Here is a 12640-nt window from a genome sequence, read left to right as displayed (position 1 = left end):
TTAGTTTTATAGTGTCAGGGTTCTCTTATGTCCTGATTTTATGAAGAAGAGGGCAGCACTAAATTAGTTAAAATTAAAATATGATGTACAAAAAAACAACACGAGATGATCAAAAGCAAGAAACAGTTAAAAAGATGCGACTTTGAGAGATTGAACTTTATTAATGAAACAAAAGATCAGCACTGCCTACCAAAGTCATCTTTAATACTGTGATCAATAAAGAATGATTAAATAATTTAAAAAACTTTCTCATATAAATAATAAAAAGAAAACATATGGAGAAGATCAGCATGCCAGATTTTAAAAAAACATTTGATATGATTTTTATATGGAAAAGGTGAGGCAAGATCAAAAGCACTATCTAATGCAAGATGGAACTTTTCTGTTATAATGGTTAACAAGTTAGCAGTTTGATTGTAAGAGAGGTTCATTTAAGTTTATATTAGACTTAAAATGAAATACTAAATATTAGTTCATTAAAGACTTGAAAAACCTGCTAACAATAGCAAGAAGATAACTCAGGCAAAACATCTCTAGACTTTAAAAAAATTAAAACTGATGTCTATTTGAACTCAATAAAAACAAGAGTTAAGTTAAACGTATGTTAAATAGTTTAGAGATTTGGACAGAGTTCTGAATAACTTTCTCGTAAGACTGTGACAGGAATGTTGTTAGTGCCACAAACTGTAGAGTTGTTTAGGTAAGAAATAACATCGGCATCAAAAGTTTTGTTATATAATTATTTGGAAACAATACGAATGAGATGGAGAATGTGGTCATTTAGATTTTAACAATGTATTAGTTTGCTTCTCTAGAATGCTATGGAGATAATTTTTTTTGTTTTTATTTTGTTTTGCTTTTTTTTTTTAAGTGTCACTCGATTGACTAGTTTTTAACTATACGAGTGATTTATCACTTAAATTAAACAATGCTATCTTATCTAAACTAAGACATTACCTTGACGGAAAAACTTTAAAATCTATTTATTTTGCCTTAACTCTCACATATTGTTGTTTATTGGGGTCAAAAATCATCAATACATAAAAAATTTAGTATTGTTCAAATTTAGTGCTGTTCAAAGAAGGGCTAAAAGATAAACTAAATTTCTACCTTATTCAAATCACAAACTAAAAATTCGTTTAAAGACCTTCAAATCTTAAATTTTTATAATCACATAAAATTTGGAAATTGTCTCTTTATACACAGTTTTCTATACAGTAAACGCCAATCTATTTTTAGTGAATGGTTTTTCTAATAAATAAGTTTCAAACAAAATTGACAAAGACTAAAAAGGAAATTGATTTTTCCATCATTTAAAACTAAATTTATTGCAAACTTTAACTTCAATCTGCAATTATTGATTGGAATTATCTAAAAACCAAGTTGAATATCTGTTTGTTTTTATGAGTTAAAAAAAAAAGATTTAAAAAAGAAACTTAAATACCATTTCATAAATCAACAGTTTTATGAGCCAACATTTTAATTAATTGAATGTAATTTCTTTTTATTTTATTAAAAAAAAAAAGATGTCAAAAAATTGATTTATACAATTAAATTTATAATGATTATCATAAAGTATATAAATATGTGCGTACTTTCAAAAAAAGTAACTACAATGAATATATTATTTCTAAAGAAAAGATTGGTAACTAACTTTTTTAAAGAAAAGATTGGTAACTAACTTTTCTAAAGAAAAGATTGATATTTTTAGTAACCAACTTTAAAATCTGGAAAACATTGAGCAGAATTTATTGACCCACACTAAATTGTTCAATGGTCCATTCACTGGAGTTGATCACAAAAAATGAATTTTTTTAGTTACCAAAGGTAACTAGAAATGAAATCATATAATACTGAATTTAATGCTAATGCTGCCATTACTTATTCGTGAGTGAATTATGCAAACTTGTGTAAACTTCAAATTATGTAATGTTAAAACATATACCAAGTTTCAGTTTTGCTTTTACTTTAAAATTGAATTGAGGCAACATTTCCTTAGTTTTGATTTATAGCATTTATTTGTCAATTTATGAATTCTTTTGTTTATTGAATAGTTTTAAAACTTTCATTGAACAATACACCTCAGTGACTGAAGTGGTTAGGCTGCAGCATTCTGAAGTAAAATTCCATGGTTCAAATCCTTGATATTCAACATTTTTTTTTATCTTTTTCAATTTTTAAAATAAAAAATAAAACATTTTTGAATTTCAATAGATATTTTTATTTTTATAAAAGTATATATATATATAATAAGTTTTACATTTTATTCTTTTTTATCATTTTTAATTTTTACTTTTAATTAAGTTTTACTTTTATGTAAAAATTGCATTGCAGCAAAATCTCTTTAATTTTGATTTAAAACATTTAATTGCAGTTTTATAAAGTTATTTATTGCAATCCATCTTTTATTTTTTAAATAGTGTTAAAAATTGGCAGTTTAGTATGTCTTAGTGGCTGAAGTGGTTTGCTTGCTGCACTTCCAAATTACAAAGTGAATTTTCAAATCCTGTCACTTGCATTTTAATTTTTTTTAAATCTTTTCCAATTTTCTAAAATTTGAATTAAAACATTTTTTTCTATTGTTGATATATAAAGATATAATATACTATAACAATCAAAAGGGAAAGAGAACTTTTAAAAAGCTTAAAATAGCAATAGACTTCAAAACAGCGGTAGAAACTTTTTGTGCATGTCACGATAGAGATACTCAACTTATTAATGTGCTTAGGTAATTGTCCAAAATTAGAGATTGAATAATGTGCTTAGGTAATTAGTTAAGTCTGCATGTTCAACACACATTACAGAGACAACTTTTTTTCTTTTATAGCAGTAAAAATAAAGTATAAAGTATTAAACATTAATTATTAATTCAAAACAAAGATTTGACAGATTTTTATTTTTTTACCACTAAATAGCAATTTGCACAATGACTATCCAACCATTTAAAACTTTTTAAAGTTATGTTATAAATTATTTTTTTATTCATAACTTTTAAAGGTAGACAATATGTATAGTTTTTCTATCGCTTACTAAAAAATATTAAAGAAAGGTATAAATATAGATAAGTATACCAAGACCAGTATTTTATGGATCCAGAATGCTAGTCTATATTAATGATCTTCCTAATAACCTTACGCCTAAAGTGGCTCAATTTGCTGATGACTCAAATGTACACTCATGTCTTGACAAAAAATGTTCTCTTCTCAATGGTTTAGATCAGGCAACTGATTTTGAATCTGATCTCACTTCTATAACAGATTTAAACAAGTAGTGGCTTGTGAACTTTAACTCCAATAAGTTATTTACTGCAAGCAGCTATCACAATGTTGTCAACATTCCTATAATTATAATTGGAAAACCTCTCACTGAGTCCTCTTCTTTACATCTTTTTGGATTATTGTTTACTACTGACCTCTCATGAAAACAATATATATACAATTACAAAGTTAGCGTCTGCTAAGATTCTCTTTATTATAATGGCTAAAATCTTACTGCTGATTCCGTTCTCTACCTCTACCAATCTCTTATTCTCAAAAAACTTTTATTTGTCTAGTTTTTTTCCCCACACACCAAACCCACACAACCTACACTAAGATACATTGTTTAAAGATGAAATATTTTCAATGACTAAAATAAATTAAACAAATAATTTGGTTCTTAGTTTCAAAAAGATTCATTTAGTACAAAGTATATAGTATAATGTTTTTTAATTTTTATAATAATAGCCAATTCTTGAATGAGAGCTGTAGCAAGAATAAAACTTGGTAAGTATTTGTTATAACTTACCTTAAATGAATAACCGTGACAGTAAATTTAAATTGAAACGATGCTGAAAAGTGATGCAGAAATAATCAAATGCAAACTTTTTATATTGCCAAAAGAATCAGGTGTGTTTATAAGCATACAAAAACCTGCCATGATAATTGTTTTATCATGATATCAATCCGAAAGTTTAGTGCTTTCCATTGAGCATACTGGATAGGAAAGGCCATTTATTCATTAAAGATAGAATTTCTTCATGATAGCAATAAAGCTGTACTCAAACTTCCTACTTTTAAATTAAAAATAATTAAGTAGTTTAACAGAATTGCTGTCTTTATTTACAATCAGTTGGTTCACTTGTATTATCGCAAGAGATGCTTGGATAAATGATATTATAATCAATAGATGGTACAATATTAAAGATTAATAATAAAGATTTACAATAGCCTGAAATCAGAAACTCTTGCTTTATTTTTAACAGATCTATTTTCAAGTGAGAAAAACAGCTTTAGATTTCAGCCCAGTCATCTTCACTTCCAACAAGGCTGCAAGCAATCACTATTAGATTTGGAAGTAACTGGAAGAGAAAAGATTAAATTTATAGAACAAGATAAGAATTAACAGACAACTTATTTATATGAATCAGAAAAACAAAAAAAATGGAATAAACTGATGTTTGAATCAGTTCTTTGGAATCAGGTCCAGCTATGTTTACAATGTGTTTTTTCACCTTGTCTAAAAGAAAAATGCTATCATTGGAAGATCCACCTCAGATATGGCAACAGTATTCCATACAATGATGGATTTGAGATTTATAGAGACAAAGACTAGAACCTTTTTTTTTTTTAGTTTTTTTTTGTTATTCACCTCCTTAAAGCCAAAGAGACCACTACAGATGAGGATGCTACTTAATAGTGGTTATAAACCTCTCTCAACTCTATTATTCCGAAACACGAACCTTGACAAACAATTCCGCTTTGCGGAGAAACAAGTTGAACGCGGTACTACCAGGGATGTGGTGGGGATCGAACTCGGAACTTCTCACTTACGAAGCGAGCGCTTTACCACTACACAACTACCTGGAGTAAGAGAGTGGCAATATCAATAAAGAGATGCAAACTTAGTAGAGGCTAATTTTGCAATGGATTTGATATTTGGTTTTAAAGTAAGATTGGAAGTAAGGGTTATTCCTTGAAGACGAAGGGTAGATGACTCATCAAGCAGATTAATGTTCATAAATATAGAAAAATCTAGATTGTTGCGATAATGATCAGCTGAAAAATACAGAGTTTTACATGAGTTAAATTTCATCAGCTACTGAGAGTGTTGGCTTATTATCAAAATAAGAATAAATGACAGTACCATTAACAAAAAATGCTATCTTGGAGTGAGAACTTCTGGGAGATCATTAATGTAAATTTAAAAAAATATATGACAAAGGATAGTGCCTTGAGGAACTAATGTTTTATTTATTGTAAAAATTTTGATGATTTCATTAAATTTTGCTCAGAAATACAAGTATAGCTAAATGTATATTTTATTCTACATAGTAAAACATTCCCAATTATTAAACACGTCCCAATTATTAAACACAATTCATTAAACACGTAATCAGCAAATTTGATTAAAGTTCTTTTGCTTTTCTTTTTTAGATTCTCTGTGTTTCATTCAGAATTTTTTAAAATAAATCAAAAGGAATCAGAGAAACTTATGTTTTTTATGTTAAAATGCTTTTTAATGAATGCATTTTTAAATCATAAAATATAAGAAAAACTTGGAAAAACAAGTTAACGATACACAAAATTTATTTATCTCATGCCATTTTATAAATTTTCATTGAAATTTAGGGTCCTTGAGGAACTCCTAAATGTTCTTAAAAAATTATGAAATTTTTTAAATAGCATCAAAAAGCAGAGTCAGGCTATTTTCAGTCGATGTAGCTGCACTGTGCGCATGTTTTACAGTAAAAAAATAAAAACATTCAGAATGTTTTTAAAAACATTGTGGTCTTTTAATTTGCATTTTTGTGGTTTTTTAAAAAAAAATTAAAGTTAATTAGTTTCCTCAATTAATGTAATTTGTCATAATCTAACCTTAATTTTGTCAATCTAAATACCTTAGACAAGCAAAGAGCTATTTTTTACCACAAACTGTTTATCTAAGCCCTTTACTATAGTATGTGTATATATATGTATATATATATATATATATATATATATACATATAAAATTGTAGAAAATTACTTTACAAACTTTTTTTTCATTTAACACTGTGTTTCATCAATAAAGACTCATCAGAAATGAATGATCAAATTAATAAAACTTCAATTTATACCAAAAATTAAATTACAAGTCGCAAAGGTCTTAACTACTATAAATTTTCACAGATTTTCGGAACACCATTATAAAAAGAATTTTTTAGAAATGATTACTTATGTTTTTATAAAAATATTTTTTTCAAAAAGGGGGATTTAATGAATCTATTATTTGAGCTCATTTATTTTTAAAGTTTTTTGGGAGAAACTTATTTTTGTGCCGATATTTCGAAATTAATTCCAATTTTTGTTGGCCTTTTTGGTTTGCATGTGTAACTATTTCAAAGTTTTATTATAGGCATATTATGCATTTTTTGGAAATATTGTTATATACAGGCGCTGTTTTAAGGATGGACCAATTAAGTATAAAATCATCAATATTTTTATCCTTTAATCCCCATATATACTTATATACTTTTATATATATATTTTTACATATATACTTTTTATTTTTAAAAGATTGCTTATGATTGGTAAAACGTTTTTTCCATTCACCCTCTGTTATGCCAATATATTATTTATCACGTACGTTCCTAGAGGAAACAACACATTTATATACCACATTTTTTGATAAACAACTTCTTCTTATTGAACAATTGTTTTTTTGTTTACAATTACAACTATCTGTAGTTTTTTCATTTAGGATTTCTTTTTTGTTTAACTAAGCATTATTGTGACCTTTTATAATTCTTTCCATGTTTTTTGTGCATTTGTGGCTAACTTTAATAGTATTTTGATTAAAAATTTTATTTAATTTATTAGAGGGCGGGAAATGCTTATCGACCAATTTGAAAAACACTTTTCCTAAGTTAGTGGAAAGATTTTTGCTATATGGGGGTTGAACTAAATTACATTTCTAGTTTTATTTCGCATTTTTGTATCCTTTTTTTCAGGGTCAAATTTTAGTTCCAAATTTTCAAAACCACTTTTTTTAAGGGCATCATCAAATATCCTTTTGAAGTAATTGAATACATTTTCATTAGAGGAGCTTTGGTTTTGCCTGTTATTATTTGAAACCGGGATTTGCTTTTGAATTTGGTGTGGATGATTTGAGTTAATATTAATATACAATAATTCATTTTTTGGTTTTTTGAAAGGCTTATATGAATTTTCATAGAGGTTAAATGTGACGCCAAGAAAATTCACAATTTTTAAATTTATTTTTATTTCGATTTGAAAACCAATATTTTAAAAAAATTTTTATAATACCTTTTCTAATTTTATCGAACTGTGGGCCAGATTTTTTACACATTACTTTTAAACCATCGTCGCGGTAAAGGTCTAAATTTATATTGATTATTTTACTTAATAAATCTAAAATATATAGTCCAACAAACTCACAAATTTCTGCTACGTCATAATAAGTTACCTTATTAAAATAAAATAAGATTTTTCTAAATGTTTTGTTATACGGATTGTGTCATTAGGAAAAATCATTAATGTCAAATTGAATAAATGTACTGTCATTTTTATTTTTGATGGAGAACCAATTTATAAAATCAGTGGTATTTTTCCACTGTTGCAAATTTAGTTTATTTCTAAGAATATTATTAATTTTGTTTAATTTATTTTTGCTAACATCTCCAATCTCACTTTTTGAGGCAACCAATAACCTACAAGGAAGTTTGTTTTGAAAGTTAGGTTTATGGTCTTTTAGTGTTACGGAGGCTTGGGCAGGGGCAGTTAGTTCGATTCTGTTATCAAGGTTTACTATTTTAGCAATACTTTGCGCTTCTAAATTAATTGTGTTTTCCAAAATTTTTCGGGGCTTTTTCATAAGAACTAGTAATATTGTTGCGTTAAATTTTTTCATAGTTTTCTGTTGTGAGTTGGTAAATGTTATTTGTTTTGTCAGCAAAGACCAAAATATTAGGATTTGATTTAATTTTTCTAATATCTTTCTTTAATTCTGTTTGAAATTCTTTTTTTATAGGGCGAAAATTTATTGCTTTAATTAAATGCAATAGGTCATTTTCAAAATTTCCAAATCAGGTATGAAAGGTGTGATATTTTTGTTTTAAATCCATAATTATCATTATCTTGGTTATTATTAAATATATCATCTGTGTTTGTATTTGGTTTTAAGAAAAAATGGGCTTTCCAACGAATACTTTTAATAAAATGCTCAACTTTTTCAATCAAAGAAATAGTATAACTTTTTTGATCTAGATTGTGTATATTTTTCAACGAGTAAGTGAAATTATTAGTTTCCATATTTACAACATTAAAATGTTAAAATACAATTAAGAGTTAGAATGTTAAAATACAATTAAGAGTGCTCAACCTTTATTGCATTTTAACATTCTGAGAGCCTAATATATATTTACTCAACTTTAAAATGTACATTTTGCCAATCATAAGCATTTTTTTGAAAATAAAAAGTATTTAAAAGACATCATGCTGTCAAAATATGTATGGGAATTAAAGGATAAAAATATTGATGATTTTTATACTGAATTGGTCCATCCTTAAAACAGCGCCTGCATATAACAGTATTTCCAAAAAATGCATAAAATGCCTACAAGAAAATTTTTAAATAATTACACATGCAAACCAAGAATACTTATTAAACAAAAAATTGGAAGTAATTTCTAAATGTACATACATATTTATATGTATGTACATATATATATATATATATATATATATATATATATATATATATATATATATATATATATATATATATATATATATATATTTATAAATATATATTTTTACTTGTATATATATATATATTTTTTTATTTATGTATATATATATATATATATATATATATATATATATATATATATATATATATATATATATATATAGTATATAAATATATATATATATATATATATATATATATATATATATATATATATATATATATATATATATATATTTATATATATATATATATATATGTATAAATATATATATATATATATATTTTTTTTTTTTTTTATTTGTGTATATAAATTAGGGTGTCCCAAAATTATACAAAAAAACACTTTTTTTTAAAACTCCTCTTGTACACCCAAAATTCCTTGTCTATACTAAGGCAGAAGACAAATACATGCTAAAAAATTACTCTCAGATCATTTTAAGTGCTTACTGTAAAATTCCAAAATCTCTTTTCTTTAGCTTTTCAAAATATCATATAGAGAGCTTTAAATATTTATAAGTTCTTTTTGAGTTACATTCTTTGTTACTTTTTTTCTCTCCTCTCTTGCTATCAATAGTATATTTTGGCGCTGTTCTTCCTTTTGAGAATATTTAAAAAAGTCGTTTATTAAGCCAATGTTTCTTTCAGCGCAGTCATTAGTTACACTAAGTCCTTTAACAAAAACTTCAAAAACACCATATGATTCAGTTTTTGAAAAGTTGGGACGAGAAGAAACCCAATCTTTAACTTGATTTGTGATTCCAAGGCGTAAAAATATAAGCCAGCTATCAGCAGTAACAAGTTCTGAAAGCTTGCTGTTTGATAAGATTAAAACTGGATTAGGTTTTTCTATATTTATATTTTTTGCTCTGGAACTGGAAAAGAAATTAACGAATTCAAAATCTGATACTTAACAGACATTTCCAAGTGAGAATCAACGAGTGAAAACACAACTAATGCTGGAGAAAGATACCACGAATGTTTATGAAAACTTTTAATCAAAGCATTACCAATATCAGCATTAAATTCATCCTTGATAACATATGCTGCTTTAAAAGCATTAAAATCATTAAGTACAGCGTGTTGAGCGCATCTAGATTTAAGGTACCATGGAGCATAACAAACAGCAACAATAAAGGCACATGTTTCTATTTCTTTTTTATTTTCATCAGGTAAAAAGGTTATAACAGTGGATGTCATCTCTAGTGAAAGAAAATACAAAGCATGCGCCATAAATCTTGCTTCGTGACAAGCTCCAGGTTGATGAATTTTAAATTCTTTAAGCTTATCAGATTCGACGCCAAGATAAAAAGCCAAATATTTTACAAGGTGATTATAGTCATTTCTTGGAAAAATTTTATTCTCTAATGAATACTTTGCATAATCTTTAGCTGCTAGCGCCAAGATGTGAAGCTTGCTACCTATTTCGAGCTTGTTCCAATCAAATATTTTCAGTTCTGGAACTCTTGAATTCACAGATTCATGAGAAGTTTCCCAGTTTCTTTGAAAAGCCAAGTACATAGACTTACTTGGACCCTTAGATTTAACTTTAGTGATAGCCTGTATTGCATGATTTATATGAAGTTCATATATGTGGTGACGACACATAAACCAAAACAAACATTTATTAAGAATTCTACTTATTATTATTATAGCTCCGTTTAGTCTACCTGTATTACTTGATCTAGTATCAGTACAGACTCCAATTATATTATCCGCTATTTCAAAGTACTCTAAAATGTTTTGAATAACAATGGCTTGATTTTTTCCTTTAGTGCTCTCTACAGGTATAATTCCAAGTAGGCGATCGTCTTTTGTAGTAAATTCAGGACTGGTAACAGATATAGCAACCCTTTCCTTCTTAACAGTAATTTTTAACTTTTCCTCTATTTCTTTTACCAACTTACTGTCAAAGTGCAAGATCAAATTCTTTCCTGCCATTTCTTCGTAATAGCTTGATCTGATGGTGGTACCTAAATTAAAAAGAATTTATTTCTCTTTATAACTACTATTGATTGTTTTAATATCAGGGTGTTAGCCAAAATTAAACATTATACCACGTTTTTGCTGTATTGGGAATATTTGTTGTTGTTGTTCAGGAAAATATTGGAAATTTTCAAGAAATTGTCTTAAAAAACTCAAAATAAGAATCAAAAAAAAAAGTCATTGATTTTTAGGAATTTTGAAACCATTGTGAATTCCACAATATACACCTTTGGGCTAGCTAACACCATGAATATAAATATTTTGAATGTAAACAAATCTACCTAAATCTTCAATATACTTGAATCTACTTCTAGCTACTGAGCTTCTAGATATATTTAAGTCATTGACATTTCCGCCTAAAGCTTTAATAACAGCTCCTAGCAACATTGTTTGTGAGCGAATGCTGATTCCGCATCTAACACTAACAGGTGTTGTAGCTAATATAAGGTTGTCTCTGTCAAAATCTATTGCAATTTCTGAACAGCCCAACTTAGAGTGTTTTTGACGCTTTAGCTTTGTGTGTGTTGGAAGCTGGGTTTCACCCCTTTCTTGAAAATCTAAATCACTATCACTAGAAACTGAAGATTGGTGAGCAGCAGAACCTAAGTAACGAAAAGCAGTAATTACTTTATAAAGCAAATATAAATTTTAATTAAACCATTATTAAGAATAATTATTTAAAAGTTTTCAATTAAAGTTAAAATTTGAGATATCATTTACCTGATGCCTCAAATTCATCTGAGTTATGAGAGATCACTTCATCCATTTCAAAATAAACTTTTCTATCCAATCCAAAATATTCATTAACTCTACATTTTTCTTCATAAGATCTCATTCTTTCATACCTTTTAATTCTCCTTTCAACTCGTTGCTGCATATCAATGTCATATTTATCACTTATTACACCTCTCCCCATTGTTCTTTGATCTTGAAGAAAAGCCAAATCATCTATAACTGCATCATTCGATCTTGGCATATCTTTATCTAAGTTGATTTTATCTTCTATGTTGTTTTGAGAAATATCAAATAAATTCTCAAGAAATTCTTCAAACCGATTTTCGTAATTTTTTTTGGTAATTGTGTTGCAGGAAAGATAACTTGTATTTCGCATAGAAATGTACAGTTTATTTAGTTTAATAAATTTTTTAACAATTTGTACTTCAGAAATTATATACTTTCCAAAACCAGCATATTTCCATATGTTTACAACTTTTCTAAGGCAACATATCTCCATACTTTCATAACAAAAATCTTTGTCATGGCAAACCATATCCCTACTCCCACTCTTTGTTTTGCAAGAGAAATTTTCTTGAGTAGACTTGAACCTTTTACTTTTTTCTGTAATAACATACTGATAATATCGTAGAACTGTTCCATTTGTTGGTAGTTGATGTATGGGAAAAACAGAAATTGGACTTCTGAGAATGTAAAGTGGTCGACGCGGGTTTAAATTAACATTATAGTTGGATTTTTTTATTTTAGCAGTCTTCTTTCTTTTCGCCATAACATAAATATATTTTAATTTTTTTATAATTAATTTTTATCAATATTTAATTTGTAATAATAAACTACGCAAAATATTCTTTTGTAAAGAGTAACAGTTTGATTCGTTGTTTTTTTATCAGAAAAAAACGATTGGCTTAAGTTTGTTTACCTTATTTAATCAAGATTGCGGCTTTCAAAGCTGGTGTATTCACAAGTCGATATTTTAAATAAGATAAAGTTTGTTTAATCAAAATCAATAATTGCAAAGAAAACAACTAATTGTCAAAAAAGTACAAAAATAATACTCAAATAATTATTGTATTAAAAACATATCAGTATATATATAAACATATTGTTTTTAAAAGTTCTTAATATTTAGAACAGTGATCAAGAAAAGTGTGATAATACTAAGTTATTGAGTTGCCACCATATCCTACTAC

At 26.8% G+C, this 12640-nt stretch overlaps 1 protein-coding gene across 1 annotated transcript; it reads right to left on the bottom strand.

The window, feature by feature from the left end:
• Window positions 1–9293: 9293 nt before the first annotated feature.
• On the bottom strand, window positions 9294–12323 carry LOC136082216 (uncharacterized). The gene is made up of 3 exons (XM_065800737.1): window positions 11436–12323; window positions 10997–11317; window positions 9294–10702 (listed from the first exon to the last, which is right to left on the bottom strand). Exons 1-3 carry the CDS (start codon window positions 12217–12219, stop codon window positions 9585–9587), a joined length of 2223 nt encoding a protein of 740 aa, XP_065656809.1. The 5' UTR covers window positions 12220–12323; the 3' UTR covers window positions 9294–9584.
• Window positions 12324–12640: the final 317 nt, after the last annotated feature.

This window comes from Hydra vulgaris, chromosome 07 (genome assembly GCF_038396675.1).
Source record: "Hydra vulgaris chromosome 07, alternate assembly HydraT2T_AEP".
In the NCBI taxonomy this organism is placed as follows: domain Eukaryota; kingdom Metazoa; phylum Cnidaria; class Hydrozoa; order Anthoathecata; family Hydridae; genus Hydra; species Hydra vulgaris.
Note: the sequence above shows the minus strand (reverse complement) of the source record. Positions and strands in the feature narration are given on the sequence as shown.

Bases quoted from the DNA above. Each gene is read 5' to 3' on its own strand.
- LOC136082216 (XM_065800737.1), bottom strand. From the start codon at position 12,219: ATGGCGAAAAGAAAGAAGACTGCTAAAATAAAAAAATCCAACTATAAT. The intron at 11,318-11,435 runs GTAAATGATATC...TTCGTTACTTAG, and splicing joins AGATGAATTTGAGGCATCAG to GTTCTGCTGCTCACCAATCT. The intron at 10,703-10,996 runs GTAGATTTGTTT...TTTTTAATTTAG, and splicing joins CAAGTATATTGAAGATTTAG to GTACCACCATCAGATCAAGC.